The 17,889-nt window shown below is 38.8% G+C and overlaps 1 protein-coding gene across 1 annotated transcript; it reads left to right on the forward strand.

Annotated features, from left to right (window-relative positions):
- Positions 1-1,022: 1,022 nt before the first annotated feature.
- eri1 (exoribonuclease 1) lies at positions 1,023-17,889 on the forward strand. The gene is made up of 7 exons (XM_061914175.1): positions 1,023-1,369; positions 7,192-7,367; positions 7,444-7,663; positions 7,733-7,816; positions 13,483-13,592; positions 13,680-13,794; positions 17,421-17,889. The coding sequence occupies exons 1-7, from the start codon at positions 1,310-1,312 to the stop codon at positions 17,661-17,663; spliced, it is 1,008 nt and encodes a 335-aa protein (XP_061770159.1). The 5' UTR covers positions 1,023-1,309; the 3' UTR covers positions 17,664-17,889.

The following is a 17,889-nucleotide window of genomic DNA, read 5'->3' on the forward strand; positions in this document are numbered from 1 at the left end:
CAATAAATCTTGAAGTGTATAAATAAATAAATAGTAACATAGATAAATAATTAGATCGTGAAAAAATTAATAAAACAATGAAATAATGAAATTGTGAAAAAATTTAATTTTACAATAATGAAATCAATAGGTGAATTGTAAAATATTTAATTAAATTAAATGATGAAAGCAATAATTAATTTGGTCATGAAATAATTGTTTAAATCATGTTATAATGAAATCAATAACTGAATCTTAAAATAATTAAATAAATCGTTGGATAATGAAAGATTGTAAAATTAAAATGTTAATCATGAAATAAATAATTAAATCGTAAAATAATTACATTGTGCGATAATTAAATCCATCAATAAATCTTGAAGTATGTAAATAAATAAATAGTAACATAGATGAATAATTAAATCGTAAAATAAATATTAAAACAATGAAATAATGAAATTGTGAAAAAATGTAATAGTACAATAATGAAATCAGTAAGTGAATCGTAAAATGTTTAATTAAATCAAATGATGAAAGAAATAATTAATTTGGTCGTGAAATAATTGTTTAAATCATGTTATAATGAAATCAATAACTGAATCTTAAAATAATTAAATAAATCGTTGGATAATGAAAGATCGTAAAATAAAATGTTTTATCATGAAATAAATTAATACATCGTAAAATAATTACATTGTGCAATAATTAAATACATCAATAACATTTGAAATATATAAATAGACTAAAAGTAAAAATGAAAAATACAGAAATTAAATTAATGAAAAAATAAATAATGAAATCAATAATTAATTGAACCTTTCCTCAGTCAAAAGAAATACCTGCTGGAATCCTGCATACTTTAAAATATGACTTTTAAACAAATCTTTTAAAGGAAGACGTGCGAATTAAACCATGAATTAAAATACACTTTAACTAAAAATTAAAAAGTAGCCTCCCAGCACCAGGGGGCAGCAGTGTAGTATGTGCCTCCCAGCACCAGGGGGCAGCAGTGTAGTATGTGCCTCCCAGCACCAGGGGGCAGCAGTGCTAATATCTCAACACCAAACCGGAAGTCAAGCTGACTGAAAAAGTTGAATGTAATCAGCCGCGCCGAGTTGACTAAAATGTCTCCTCCTAAAGTCAAATAAAACACTTATTGATGAGTTCTGGCTGCTTTCAAGCACTAGACTACTGGACTACTTTCTACATGCCAACTCGCTATAAACCTACTCTTCAGTCATGTTGTTAGCCGATGTTAGCTCGCGCGGATGAAAGGTGCTCCTTTGATCTTTTCTAGAAGATTGAATGGAAGAACATTCTAGAAGATTGAATGGACGAACACCAGCAGAACTTCCACGGCGTCAACATGTCCCACGGAGACCAGGACAAGGTTTGTGTCTTTGTTCCTCTTTATTTTGACCTTCTGGGATTGTAAACATGGCCATGCTTTCAGAGGACTGGACTGGAATAAGCGGTAGAAAATGGATGGATGGATGGACTTGGGTTGTTCAAAGCAGTAACAGTAAACTGACATAATGTGTCCTAGTGATAAGTTTAATAGGGGACAACATTAGATATGAAATAAATCGACTAAACCTGGGTTGTTCAAAGCAGTAACTGACATAATGTGTATTAGTGATAGGTTTCAAAGGGGACAGCATTAGAGATGAAATACAAACATTAAACCTGGGTTATTCAAAGCAGTAACTGACATAATGTGTACTAGTGATAGGTGTAAGAGGGGACAGCATTAGAGATGAAATACAAAGACTAAACCTGGGTTGTTCAAAGCAGTAACTGACATAATGTGTATTAGTAACAGGTTTAAGAGGGGACAGCATCAGAGATTAAATATAAAGACTAAACCTGGGTTGTTTAAAGCAGTAACTGACATAATTTGTACTAGTGATAAGTTTAATAGGGGACAACATTAGATATGAAATAAAACGATTAAACCTGGGTTGTTCAAAGCAGTAACTGACCTAATGTGTACTAGTGATAGGTTTAAGAGGGGACAGCATTAGATAGGAAATAAGACAACTGGACCTGGGTTGTTCAAAGCAGTAACTGACATAATGAGTACTAGTGATAGGTTTAAGAGGGGACAACATTAGTTGAAATACGACAACTGGACTTTGGTTCTTTGCAGCAGTAACTGACATAATGTGTACTAGTGATAAGTTTAATAGGGGACAACATTAGATATGAAATAAAACGATTAAACCTGGGTTGTTCAAAGCAGTAACTGACCTAATGTGTACTAGTGATAGGTTTAAGAGGGGACAACATTAGAGATGAAAAAAGACGACTGGACTTTGGTTGTTCAAAGCAGTAACAGAAAACTGACAATGTGTACTAGTGATAGGTTTCAGAGGGGACAGTATTAGATGAAATATAACGACTAAACCTGGGTTGTTCAAAGCAGTTACTGACATAATGTGTACTAGTGATAGGTTAAATAGGGGACAACATTAGATAGGAAATAAGACAACTGGACCTGGGTTGTTCAAAGCAGTAACTGACATAATGTGTATTAGTGATAGGTTTAAGAGCGGACAGCCTTAGAGATGAAATATAAAGACTAAACCTGGGTTGTTCAAAGCAGTAACTGACATAATGTGTATTAGTGATAGGTTTAATAGGGGACAACATTAGATATTAAATAAAACGACTAAACCTGGGTTGTCGAAAGCAATAACTGACATAATGTGTACTAGTGATAGGTTTCAAAGGGGACAGCATTAGAGATGAAATACAAACACTAAACCTGGGTTGTTTAAAGCAGTAACTGACATAATGTGTACTAGTGATAGGTTTAAGAGGGGACAGCATTAGAGATGAAATACAAAGACTAAACCTGGGTTGTTCAAAGCAGTTACTGACATAATGTGTAGTAGTTATAGGTTTAAGAGGGGACAGCATTAGATAGGAAATAAGACTGGACCTGGGTTGTTCAAAGCAGTAACTGACATAATGTGTACTAGTGATAGGTTTAATAGGGGACAACATTAGATAGGAAATAAGACGACTGGACCTGGGTTGTTCAAAGCAGTAACTGACATAATGTGTACTAGTGGTAGGTTTAAGGGGGGACAGCATTAGAGATGGAATACAAAGACTAAACCTGGGTTGTTCAAAGCAGTTACTGACATAATGTGTACTAGTTATATGTTTAAGAGGGGACAGCATTAGATAGGAAATAAGACGGCTGGACCTGGGTTGTTCAAAGCAGTAACTTACATAATGTGTATTAGTGATAGGTTTAAGAGGGGACAACATTAGATAGGAAATAACACGACTGGACCTGGGTTGTTCAAAGCAGTAACTGACATAATGTGTACTAGTGATAGGTTTCAGAGGGGACAGCATTAGAGATGAAATAAGACGACTGGACTTTGGTTGTTCAAAGTAGTAACAGAAAACTGACATAGGGACGGCGTGGCGCAGTGGAAGAGTGGCCGTGCGCAACCCGAGGGTCACTGGTTCAAATCCCACCTAGAACCAACCTCGTCACGTCCGTTGTGTCCTGAGCAAGACACTTCACCCTTGCTCCTGATGGGTGCTGGTTGGCGCCTTGCATGGCAGCTCCCTCCGTCAGTGTGTGAATGTGTGTGTGAATGGGTAAATGTGGAAGTAGTGTCAAAGCGCTTTGAGTACCTTGAAGGTAGAAAAGCGCTATACAAGTACAACCCATAATGTGTACTAGTGATAGGTTTCAGAGGGGACAGCATTAGATGAAATATAACGACTAAACTTGGGCTGTTCAAAGCAGTAACTGACATAGTGTGTACTAGTGATAGGTTTCAGAGGGGACAGCATTAGATGAAATATAACGACTAAACTTGGGCTGTTCAAAGCAGTAACAGAAAACTGACATAATGTGTACCAGTTATAGGTTTAAAGGGGGACAACATTAGATTAAATAGGACGACTGGAGAACACAACTGGGTTGTTCAAAGCAGTAACTGACATAATGTTTACTGGTGATATGTTTATTAGGGGACAGCTTTAGAGATGAAATATAAAGACTAAACTTGCTTTGTTCAAAGCAGTAACTCACATAATGTGTACTAGTGATAGGTTTAAGAGGGGACAACATTAGTTGAAATACGACAACTGGACTTTGGTTCTTTGCAGCAGTAACTGACATGATGTGTACTAGTGATAAGTTTAATAGGGGACAACATTAGATATGAAATAAGACGACTGGACTTTGGTTATTGAAAGCAATAACAGAAAACTGACAAAACGTGTACTAGTGATAGGTTTAAGACGGGACAACATTAGATATGAAATAAAAAGACTAAACATGGGTTGTCGAAAGCAGTAACTGACATAATGTGTACCAGTGATAGGTTTCAAAGGGGACAGCATTAGAGATGAAATATAAAGACTAAACCTGGTTTGTTCAAAGCAGTAACTGACATAATGTGTATTACTGATAGGTTTAAGAGGGGACAGCTTTAGAGATGAAATATAAAGACTAAACTTGCTTTGTTCAAAGCAGTAACTCACATAATGTGTACTAGTGATAGGTTTAAGAAGGGACAACATTAGTTGAAATACGACGACTGGACTTTGGTTCTTCGCAGCAGTAACTGACATAACGTGTACTAGTGATAGGTTTAAGAGGGGACAACACTAGATATGAAATAAGACGACTGGACTTTGGTTGTTGAATGCAATAACAGAAAACTGACAAAACATGTACCATTGATAGGTTTAAGAGGGGAAAACATTAGATATTAAATAAAAAGACTAAACCTGGGTTGTTCAAAGCAGTAACTAACAATGTGTACTGGTGATAGGTTTCAGAGGAGACAGCATTACATGAAATAAGACAACTGGAGGACACAACCTGGGTTGTTCAAAGCCGTAAATAAGACAACTGGAGGACACAACCTGGGTTGTTCAAAGCCGTAACAGAAAACTGACATGTGTAATAGTGAAAGGTTTAAAAGGGGACAGCATTAGAGATGGAATAAGACGACTGGACTTTGGTTGTTCAAAGCAGTAACAGAAAACTGACATAATGTGTACTAGTGAAAGGTTTAAAAGGAGACACCATTAGAGATTAAATAAAAGGACTAGACATGGGTAGTTTAAAGCCGTAAAAGAAAACTGACTTAGTGTACTAGTGAAAGGTTTAAAAGGGGACAACATTAGAGCAGAAATAAAACGACTAGACCTGGGTTGTTCAAAGCAGTAACTGACATAATGTGTAACGGTGATAGGTTTAAGAGGGGACAACATTAGATGAAATAAGACTACTAAAGGACACAACCTTGGTTGTTCAAAGCCGTAACAGAAAACTGACACAATGTGTATTAGTGATAGGTTTAAGAGGGGATGGCATTAGAGATGAAATAAGACAACTTGATTTTGGTTGTTCAAAGCAGTAACTGACATAATGTGTACTAGTGATAGGTTTAAGAGGGGACAACATTAGATACGAAATAAGACGACTGGACTTTATTTGTTCAAAGCCATAACAGAAAACTGACATAATGTGTACTAGTGATTGGTTTAGGAGGGGACAGGATTAGAGATTAAACAAAAGGACTAAACCTGGGTTGTTCAACGCAGTAACTGACATAATGTGTACTAGTGATAGGTTTAAGAGGGGACAACATTAGAGAGGAAATAAGATGACAATTTCTATGATATCCTGTGATTTTTCTCGCTCGCGTTATCGATCCATAATTTTAAAAAATCTGTTTAATTTAAAAAAATAATTTTAATTTTTTTTTTAGAATAATTGATTTTTAAAAACACATTTCAGGCCATCACCATGCAACCAAAATGTACTTTTCTAACCCGTAACCTATTTTGAAAAAGTTTCATGATAGATATTATAACAAATAACACATTGCGATAACCGGTTTCAATCGAGGATCGTGTTGAATCGATTCTCAATTGAATCCCCTCCCCAGGAATCAGAATTTGATCGACTTGGTAGTGCCCATAGATTCACACCCCTAGTGGTTAGAGTTGATGACCCTCTCTTATTTTTGTACCGAGTTTGCAGAGCTGCTATTAGCACGATGAAGTTAGTCTCCAGTCATCTAACACACATTATTACTTCATGAGTGCTGCAAATACAAATCTTTCACCCAAAGCTATTTGGCGCCCCTTCAAGAATGCCAATTTAGCCAATTAGCTCATAGCAAAAAACAAACCCCAAAACATCTGAAATTTTGAAATATTCTTGTTTGTTGCTGGTGTCCTGAAAAATTTACCGCTTTATGATAACACCTTGGGTTGCACAAAGCAGTGACAACAAACTGACAATCACAGTGTGTCACAGTGCTGGGTTTAAGAGGGGATAACATTAGAGAGGAAAGAAGGTGACTGGAGGACACAACTCAGGTTGCACAAGGCAGTAACAGAAAACTGATGTAAAGTAATTTATCACATTGCTGGTTTTAAGAGGGGACAGTGTCAGGTTCAAACACTGATGACATCTATTAAACAGACAAATAAGCAAGGAATTAAAAAAGACCCAGAATTGAGGAGAAACGTCTGGGTTGTACTCTTGTACAGTCTCCCACCACACTCTGACGAAAGATTGTACGCCTCCTCTTTTATTTGGACTTTCCCTGATTACATGGCAACAGCTATTTCTAAAGGAAGGGGGTTGTAAACAGCCGCTGCCTTTGGTCACAAAACAGTTCAAAGAAAAGATGCCTGGAGAGGGGGTCAGGACCTGCTTCCTCTCCGCTTTGTAGATCTCGGGTCAAGACAAAATCTTCCTGTGTATTACAATACATCAAAGAAACCGACGCCTTCACAGCGCTTCCCATCCTACACAGTGGCGTTTTACAAGCCTTTTGATAGGTAAGATCAAAGACAGCTTTTGTCTGCTCGCCGGGAACTCATTGAAACACAAAGTTTTGTGATAACTTGGATACAATTATTCTGACAACATTACAGAGGAAAGAAGACTGGAGGACGCAACTTTTGCATAGCAGTAATCCGTGCAAAGTGTGGCTATTTTGAAGAAACTAGAATATAAAACTTGTTTTTAGTTATTTCACATTTTTTTTGTTCGTTATGTAACTCCAAATGTGTTTATTCATAGTTTTGATGTGACAATCTGCTATATAAATAGTCATGAAAATAAAGAAAACGCACTGAAGGAGGAGAAGGTGTGTTCAAATTTGGGCCTGTACTGTATATGAATATATGCATAACACTAGTGTCCTTCCTCAGGTGATAATCGGCAGCCCGATATGTCCGTCCGGAGACCACACCCCTGAGGCGAGCCAGTCCAACAGCGACTTCAGTCATCCCGTCTACAAAGAGATCGCCATGGCCAACGGTCACATCAACCGCATGACCATGGACGAGCTCCACAGCAAGTTGGCCGAGCTGAAGCTGGACACCAGGTAGGACGACCCACCTCAGCTTTGTTTGCAGAAGCAGGCGTGCACGTGGTCCTCACCACAAGCCTTGTGCTCACAGAGGCGTGAAAGACGTCATGAAGAAGAGACTGAAGAGCCACTACAAGAAACAGAAGCTGACGCAGTCGATTGCCGAAGTGGAGCCACCGGCCGACACCTACTACGACTACATCTGCGTGGTGGACTTCGAGGCCACGTGCGAAGAGGACAACCCGGCCGACTTCTTGCACGAGATCATCGAGTTCCCAATGGTTCTCATCAGCACGCACACCTTGGAGATTGTGAGAGGACTTCACGAGATAATTGTGTTTACCGCAAAGCCAGCTTCTGATCACCGCTTTGCTCCTCAGGTGGAAACCTTTCAGGAATATGTCAAACCGGAATTGAACCCCAAGCTGTCTGACTTCTGTGTCCAGTTAACAGGAATAACACAGGTGGGGTTTTTCTCTCTTTAGATCACATTGGAATCTCTTTTCGTGCACCCCATTTGACAAAATGTCTCACCAAAAGTTTGCACTGTTTTTTTTTCTATACAGTTTCAGTTATTGTACGTTGAACTAGGGCTGGGCGATTTATCGATATACACGATATATCGCGTGTTTGTCTCTGTGCGATATAGAAAATGACTATCGTAATATTATACGTTCTCACGCAGTTGCTTTTAGCTGCGGGCATTACACTACATGCTCTTCTCACTCTTTCCTGTCTCCCCTTCTCACAGACAAGCAGGCGCACAAACTTACACACGTCACATACTGTCACGTCATTCGTCACATACGTATACGCCCTCGCCCAGCAGAGAGGTAGCAGACTGGGTAACGTTAGCTGTGAAGCTAACATAGCCGTACGAGTGGTAATATGAGAGAAAGAAGGTGCGCATCTGGTAACAAATGAAGGAAGACTTAATTCCCAATAAAAACAGCAGGGGGTTCATCGTCTGGCGATGGTTCGGCTTCAAGCGGGAATATGTCGAAATGACAACTGTAATTGGTCAAGTGTGGGGCAAAAGCGTTTTGAAAAGTTACTCGCTAGAGAATGAAGAGAATTTCATAACGTCCGTAGTAACCTACAACATAGTGAAGGACGAATACTATTTGATTTCCTATTATGCAGCTCATTTTTATTTGACACTTAAAATGTCTCAGACAATCTTGCACTGTCTGTTTTTGAAATGACATGAATGTTTGTGCCATTGCTTAATAACTTTAATAGATACACTTTTGGTCAATCGACTTTGTTGTGATTTCCCTCTCTGCATGAAAATTTAAAAGTAGTATATATGAATGTAGTATGAAGAAGAATGTTTGAATGTAGACACATAGAATAATCATACTGCTGTGATTATATGCATCAAGTGTTCATTCGAGGCTAAGGCAAAATATCGTAATATATATCGTATATCGCGATATGGCCTAAAAATACCGAGATATTAAAAAAAGGCCATATCGCCCAGCACTATGTTGAACGTAACAAACCTTTCTGTTTACCTTAAAAGGCAACGTCCAAACAAAGGCCCAATTCCAATACTCACCCTACTTTTTAGCCCTATCTCTAAGTTTTGCGCATTCCCGTGAATGTGGTCGTGTCCGAATGACTCTTTGCATGTAGGGGTAGTGGGCATAAGGAGGCGTAGGGGGTGAAAATCTAGCCCTTCAGAGTGAGGCATTTCAGATGCTGACTCGCTCAGGTAGGGCTGGAGAAAAATGCACAATTTTTCCACAGGTTAGTTTGTAATGTTAGCCAGCTGGTCACGCTCATTTAGGCAGAACACTAGCTCTATGGGACGAGTGCACGGATCCCGTAAACGGTTTTCCCAGAAAAAAACGTCCTTCTCCTTGCAAAGGCAGCATTTTTGTCACATTTAGACCATTTTCACGACCTTCCACGCTTAATTAGGGCTGGGCGATATGGCCTTTTAATAATATCTTGATATTTTTAGGCCATGTCATGAGACACCATATATATCTGGATATTTTGCCTTAGCCTTGAATGAACACTTGATGCATATAATCCCAGCAGTATGACGATTCTATGTGTCTACATTAAAACATTCTTGTTCATACTGCATTAATATATGCTCATTTTAAACTTTCATGCAGAGAGGGAAACCACAATTAAGTCAATTTACCACTACTGTATTCAATAAACAATTATTAGGCAAACATTCATGTCATTTCCAAAACAAAAAGTGCAAGATTGTCAGAGACATTTTAAAACAAGCTATTAGTGGACTTTTGTGCATGATGTCACTAAGATGACATATCAAAAAACACTAAATTAAAGTGCTTGTTTTGTACAGAACGCAACTACAATAGTTTAAAACAAAGTGCACTTTTGTGCATGATGTCACACAAGATATTTCGAAAACTGTCAAATAAAAATTTGCTTCATAATAGGAAATCAAATAGTGTCCTTTACTATATGGTAGGTGACTGCAGACATTATCTCCTGTTGTTTACAATTTTTTTCATACAGTGTTGTTGTGGAAATGGTTGCTTGGGCATTTTGTGGGTGTGGCACCGGCCGGATATGTTGACATGCGGAGTTTCAAGCATTTTTCATTCTCTGTTGTTTGTTCAACATGTTCTTGAAGCCAAACCACCACCAGACGATTAATTCTTCTTACTTCACTTGTTACCAGATTCGCACCTTCTCTCTCTCGTATTACCACTCGCACCGGTCCGCTAGCATCACAGCTATCATCACCCATGCCGCTACCTGTCTGCTCGGCGAGGGCGTATGATGTTGCACCGCGACAGTATGTGACGTATGTAAGAAGGTGCGCTTGTTTTACGTCTCTGTGAGAATTAGAGACAAGAAAGAGTGAGAAACGCAGCTAAAATTAACTGCGTGAAAACGTATACTCCAATATAAGCACATAGTCATTTTTTATATCGCACATACAAACCCACGATATATCGAGTATATTCCATATAACGCCTAGCTCTACGTTTAATAGTAAATTCTGTTTGTAATGGCCAGTTCCGTGATTCAGTTTATGATCCAGGAAATTACAGACCCCTAGATAATTCTGAGTCACCAATAACATTTATTTAGCTGCCCTCAACTTCGCGGTCGGCTCCAATTTTGTTCATTGCGTTCATAGCTATGATTCTGCTTACGCCAATCATAAGGGGCACGGGAAAATGTCGATTCTGATTTAGGGTTGCGCGATATAAACAATATATGATATCAATTTGGCAGACGATGGCGCTTTTAATGCTATCGCTGTCTCATAATAATGCATGTTGCCCCATGCAGTCCCCCTAATCCCTAGAAAGGGCCCCCTTTGCCCCCACCTGATATTTACCAATTCCTATTTATTTTTTCCTCACTTAGACTTAGACTTCCTTTTATTGTCATTTAAATGTGAACTTTGCAGTACAGATAAGAACAAAATGTCATTGCATTAGCTCATGGTAGTGCAGGATAAAAGAGCAATAGTGTGCGGATATAAATAAATACATTACCGTACAGATAAATACATTGCACTTTTGTATATGCATCCACGTTTATGGGTCTATGTTATTTTGTCTTTATATTCCAGCCAGTTAATCCATTTTTAGGGGGAATTGAGGGGATTGTTATGATGCATTCAAGATTCTTCCTAAGGGAAGGGCTGTTACAGAACCTGGAGGTTCTGCTACGGAGGCTGCGGAACCTCTTTCTAGAAAACCGTGAAAACAGTCCTTGGTGGGGGCAGGGAGGAGTCTCTGCAGATTTTCAGAGCCCTGGTCAGGCAGCTGCTTTTTGCCATCTCCTGTATAGGAGGATGAGGAGTCCTGATGATCTTTTCTGCCGTCCTCACCACTCTCTTCAGAGACTTTCAGTCTGAGGCACTGCAGGCTCCAGTCCAGACAGAGATGCAGTTGGTCAGTAGGCTCTCTACAGTGCCTCTGTAGAATGTGCTGAGAATGGGGGGAGGGAGCTGTGCTCTTTTCATCTGTCGCAAAAAGTGCATGCGCTGCTGAGCTCTTTTTACAGGGACCAGGTCATATTGTCAGCGAGATCCCTGAATAACATTATCAATATTACTTGCTTAATACTCAGGTCTTAAGATGTAAATGGAGTACTGCTGTTTTTTTAGAGGGCTTTACGTGCCCAATCGAGTACTCCCATTAGCTGCTTTGTTAGCCACCTCATACTTGCCGTATAAAACGACTTAAAATTAATTAAAAAAGAAAAACATGTGTTCTTGTTTTACATAGGAATTGTGAAGGATCTGTAAAATTTCAAAGAAAGTCAGGTTCCCCTTTAAATCTCTGTGAACAAGTTCAAGTTTCAAGTTTATTCTCAATAGAATATTACGATTACAACAGTAGTGAATATCCATTTTAGGATGGTGATAAGTAAAAGGGTCTCGCCGAAGAGCTAGAAGAAGCTTTTGGCAGGGGGCCCAGAGGTCATTATATGCATGGAATGCTGAAACATGGTGGCAAGCACAAAAACGCAATATGACAAACACAAAATAGGAGCACAAAAGCAAGCAAACACATACAAACATAGATTCAACCACGCACAACCCAACAGTTGTCTACCCCGAAGCCACATGTGACAATGCTCATTCTCTAAAGGAGCACGAGCCATTCACATGAGGCATTAGAGATCCTGAGGCTCTCATCAAGCCGGTTCTAGATCTTTGGTCCCCTGCATACAACACTTCGAGCAGTACAAGCCAGTAGACGATGCCTACCTGATATCCAGTCAAAGTTAGGAGTGTTGTGGGCATGCTATGGACCATAGATAGGAACCAAGCTACAGAGCCTGAGATTCAGCCTGTGGATGACTTGATAGGTTTGACAAGCATTGTGATAAATATTGAACTCTGTCAGTCTTAGGAGATGATAATTATGAAATAGATGTCGAGTGGGGGCATAAAACTTGGACCATTATGACAGGGCCTGTATGATTTTATTTTGCATGGATTCTAATTTGTGAAGGTAGCTAGGTCGTTGTTAAACCAGATGATATTACAGTAGTTTAGATGTGGTTCAAAGAGAGTTTTGTATAGAGTGAGGAGAGCATAAAGAGGAAGATAATGACGAAGGTTAAAGAACAGTCCAACATATTTAGATAATTTGTTTAACAGACGGCTAATGTGACTTTTGAAATTGAGGTCTTCGTCAGTAATGACCCCCCAGGAATTTTGTGGAGTTCACTCTCTGTTAGAGATGTCCGATAATATAGGACTACCGATATTATCGGCCGATAAATGCTTTGAAATGTAATATCGGACATTATCAGTATCGGTTTCAAAAAGTAAAATGTATGACTTTTTAAAACGCCACTGTGTACACGTACGTGGAGAGAAATACAGAGCGCCATTAAACCTTAAAGGCACTGCCGTTGCGTGACGGCCCAGTCACATAATATCTATGGCTTTTCACACACGCAAGCGAATGCAAGGCATACTTGGTCAACAGCCATGCAGGTCACACTGAGGGTGGCCGTATAAACAACTTTAACACGGTTACAAATATGCGCCACACTGTGAACCCACACCAAAAAAGAATGACAAACACATTTCGGGAGAACATCCGCACCGTAACACAACATAACAAAACCCAGAACCCCTTGGAGCACTAACTCTTCCGGAACGCTACAATACACACCCCCGCTACCCCCTACCCCTCCAACTCAGCCCCTCCCACCTCAATCTCCTCATGCTCTCTCAGGGAGAGCATGTCACAAATTCCAAGCTGCTGTTTTGAGGCATGTGAAAAAAAATAATGCACTTTGTGACTTCAATGATAAATATGGCAGTGCCATGTTGGCCTTTTTTTTCATAACTTGAATTGATTTATTTTGGAAAACCTTGTTACATTGGGTATCACAACAAAATTTGGCATAATAATGTGTTGATTTCACGGCCGTATATATCGGAATCGGTATTTAAGTGTTGGACAATATTGGAATAATGGATATCGGCAAAAAAGCCATTATCGGACATCTCTACTTTCTATATTTCCTGCCCGTTGATGTTGATATGGCAGTGAAGAATGAATTGTGGTTTTAGTTCGATTTTTCGAAGGAACAGGTAAGTAACAAAAGCCAAAGTATTTGAGTAATGTAGATATTTGATACTGCTTTTGTTGGTCAGGAAATGGTGGATGCAGCCGACACCTTCCCAGATGTTCTGCGCCGCGTGGTGCGGTGGTTGCAGCAAAAGGAGCTGGGCACTAAATATAAATACACCTTCCTCACTGACGGGTAAGTGCACTGAGATTTTTTTATTTTCCCCAACCAAGCATGCGTGTCCTGCCCCGATGACCTTTCACATCAAGTGTTCCGGCGCAGAGCGTGGGACATGAGCAAGTTCCTCAACATCCAGTGTCGCATCAGCCAGATCCGATACCCGCAGTTTGCCAGGAGGTGGATCAACATTCGGAAGTCCTACGGCAACTTCTACAAGGTTAGACTCTGTTCTTTAATTACTTTGACCTTGAAGAAAAGAAAAAAACTCATCTTTCATAAGAAGTTGGACAATCAGTCAAATTTTAATCAGGTCTAGGGCTGGGCAATATGGGCTTTTATTAATATCTCGATATTTTTAGGCCATGTCACGATACACCATATATATCGCAATATTTTGCCTTAGCCTTGAATGAACACTTGATGCATATATAATCACAGCAGTATGATGATGTTATGTGTCTATATTAAAACATTCTTCTTCATACTGCATTAATATGTGCTCATTTTAAACTTTCATACAGAGAAGGAAATCACAACTAAATCAATTTAGCAAAAGTGTACTAAACAGTTATTAAGCAGCAGCACAAACATTCATGTCATTTCAAAACAGAAAGTGCAAGATTGTCAGACATTTTAAAGCAAGCTATGAGTGCACTTTTGTGCATGATGTCACTAAGATGACATATCAAAACAACACTAAATTAAAGTGCACTTTTGTTCAAAACGCCAGTACAGTAGTTTAAAACAAAATAAGTGCACTTTTGTGCATGATGTCACACAAAAAAAATTGAGCTGCATAATATGAAATAAAACAGTGTATATATATCCTTCGTTCTATGGTAGGTTTCTGCGGACGTTAGCTTCTTCTGTTGTTGATTTTTTTTTCATACGGTGTTGATCTGGAAATTGTTGCTTCGGCATTTTTTGGGTGTGGCACTGAACAGATGCCCTAACCACCTAATCTGGCTCCTCTCCATGTGGAGGAGCAGCGGCTTTACTTTGAGCTCCTCCTGGATGACAGAGCTTCTCACCCTATCTCTAAGGGAGAACCCCACCACTCGGCGGAGGACACTTGAGCCCGTGATCTTGTCCTTTTGGTCAGTACCCAAAGCTCATGACCATAGGTGAGGACGGGAACGTAAATCGACCGGTAAGTTGAGAGCTTTGCCTTCCGGCTCAGCTCCTTCTTTACCACAACGGATCGATACAGTGTCCGCATTACTGAAGACGCCGCAGCGATCCGCCTGTCGATCTCACTATCCACTCTTCCCTCGCTCGTTAACATGACATATATAACATGGAGAAAACAACTGCCTTTATTAATCATAGATTGGATAAATATACTTCATACTGGGAAAACTGGGTCAATTATATCACGCCCCATAAGCCTGACTTAAATTTTTCGAATTAGTGCACTGCTTAAAAAAAAAAAAAAGGATTATGGTACTCCCAATATGTGTATGTATATATGTGTATATGTATGTGTATATATATATATATATATATATACACATACATATGTACGTGTATATATATGTGTATGTGTATATATATATATATATATATATATATGTGTGTGTATATATATATATATATATATATATATATATATATATGTATATGTATATATATATGTATATGTATATATATGTATATATATATATACACACAGTATATATATTATATGTGTGTGTGTGTATATATATATATACATACTGTATATGTATCTGTTTATATTTATCTTATTTTATTTATGTTTATTATTATAAATGTGTTATTGTTTATTTATTTGAAGTATTTGTATATACTACTTTTTATTTTTTATTTTATTTGCTTTTGCTTTTTTGGGAGGGTGGTATGATGGGGATAAAAAAATACTTCTGACATTTAGGACGGACAACAGCTATATGATGTATGTGAATATGATTTAATGGATAGAAATGTCTGATGCTGGACGTCAATAAAAATAAAATGAAAAAAAAAGAAGAAAATAAATGTTAAAGGTAAAAAACGGAATATAAAAAATAAATGTAAAAACTAAAATACATTTTTAATTTTATTTTTATTCTTATTGAATGTATTATTTCTATTTTTTTTGCCAGTTTATCTGTTACAAATGTTTATCCAGTTGTACTTTTAAATTATCTTTTTCATGTTGGTGGTACAATTAATATCCATATTTTGCAACTAATGAATAATCGGGAAGTGGCTGGGGAGAGGGAAGTTTGAGCTTCTCTGCTTAGGCTGTTGCCCCCGGGACCCGACCTCGGATAAACGGAAGAAGATGGATGGACGGATGGAGATTTCAATATCAATCAAATTAATCATGATTATTATTTTTGGCGTAATCTTCCAGCCCCTTGCGCTCAGTATTGTGCAGATCAGTCACCTTTAACCTGGAGTTCATCTAATAGCCAGCAGAGGGCGACATGCACTAGGGAAAACCCAAGTAAATGATAAATGGATAAATGTCGTCTTCAGACACCACCCTCCCACTTTTAGGGTGTACTCAGACCAGAACGCTCATTCCGTGGTAAACTCATGGCCTGCACTCACTTCGCCATGTTTAGTGTCGCCATCACTTCCAAAATTCACTCCCTTTAAAGATTGTTCACACTCTAGTCTTTTTTTGAGATGTTCTAATTATTTATATTGTGCAAAGTGGTATTTTGTATGAATTAGTGAGGGGTAGTTCTCTTAATAACACCTCTTTATTACGTACACTAGTTGTATGAGCGTGCTGTGCGCTTTGACTTTTGGATCATTGGATTAGTTGCAGTTGATTTCTACTATGAATTGCGTCAGACATCACTAATAACTTGAGAGGAGCGATCGCTTTACAGCAATTATAAATTGCAACAGGCTGAGGTTTTTAATTTATTTTAAAAGTGGTTACAGCATCAAGGGTTGGAATTGGGGGTTAAATCACCAAAAATAATTCCCGGGCGTGGCCACAGCTGCTGCCCACTGCTCCCCTCATCTCCCAGGGGGTGATCAAAGTCTTTAGAATCTCTTTTAAAATTTTTGTTTTGAAAAATCTAGAAGAAATAATAATTTGTCTTTGTTAGAAATATAGCTTCGTCCAATTTTTTATATATTCTAACAAAGTGCAGATTGGATTTTAACCTATTTAAAACATGTCATCAAAAATATATATATTTATTGTGAGAAATCATTAAGATGATCAGTGTTTCCACAATGATAAATACAATTAATTATTAACAATAACATAGAGTTAAAGGTAAATTGAGCAAATTGGCTATTTCTGGCAATTTATTTAAGTGTGTATCAAACTGGTAGCCCTTCACATTAATCAGTACTCAAGAAGTAGCTCTTGGTTTCAAAAAGGTTGGTGACCCCAGATATAGTGTATCGCAATATGGCCTAAAATATCGAGATATTAAAAAAAGGCCATATCGCCCAGCCCTACACTCTTATCACAAAAAAATATCGCCCAGCCCTACACTCTTATCACAAAAAAATATCGCCCAGCCCTACACTCTTATCACAAAAAAATAAGAGTTGTAGAAATTATTGGAAACTCAAGATAGCCATGACGTCATGTTTTTTAATGTGTATGTACACTTTTGATCGCGACTGTATATATATATATATATATATATATGAGGTATACAAGTGTGGGCACCCCTGATTTATATCGTGTACATCGCACAACCCTAATGTGTCTGCAATAGTGCGTGGCTTACCTGTTCGTGAAGTGTACCAAACACTCACATGAGCCAAACAACTGTAGGTGTGAAGCGGGCCCAAACATGAACACGCGCTCAAATGTATGGAGACTGTCCTGGCTCGTCCAGTAACGCGCTCTGTCCCTCGCCAAAGGTCCCGCGCACTCAGACCAAGCTGAGCACCATGCTGGACAAGCTGGGCCTGCAGTACGAAGGCCGTCCTCACTCGGGCCTGGACGACTCTCGCAACATCGCTCGCATCGCGCTACGCATGCTGCAAGACGGCTGCCAGTTGCGCGTCAACGAGCGCATGCACGCCGGGCAACTGTTGACCGTCCCCAGCTCGGCGACGGTGGAGGGAGCTCCGCCCCCTCGCTGGCCTCGCAACCGTAAGTAGCGGCCCTCGGAGAAAGGCGCCACTTTTTTAGCCGCATTACACGCTCTGTGGCGGAGAATGTTTACCCAGAGATCATTCCGGGGTTGCACGACTCCCTCAAAACACAAGTTTTGAAACATCTTGAAAGGAATTCTCCTGGAAGAGCGTCCACACGAGAACGTTGCTCTTAATACGATATCTGATTTTTATGTCTATTTTAACAGAAATAAAAAAATTTTCAACAATT

Source organism: Nerophis ophidion, linkage group LG10, assembly GCF_033978795.1.
Source record: "Nerophis ophidion isolate RoL-2023_Sa linkage group LG10, RoL_Noph_v1.0, whole genome shotgun sequence".
In the NCBI taxonomy this organism is placed as follows: domain Eukaryota; kingdom Metazoa; phylum Chordata; class Actinopteri; order Syngnathiformes; family Syngnathidae; genus Nerophis; species Nerophis ophidion.

Coding starts and splice junctions, on each gene's coding strand:
- eri1 (XM_061914175.1), top strand. CDS start 1,310: ATGGACGAACACCAGCAGAACTTCCACGGCGTCAACATGTCCCACGGA. Junction 1,370..7,191: donor CCCACGGAGACCAGGACAAG/GTTTGTGTCTTT, acceptor GTCCTTCCTCAG/GTGATAATCGGCAGCCCGAT. Junction 7,664..7,732: donor GCACGCACACCTTGGAGATT/GTGAGAGGACTT, acceptor TTTGCTCCTCAG/GTGGAAACCTTTCAGGAATA.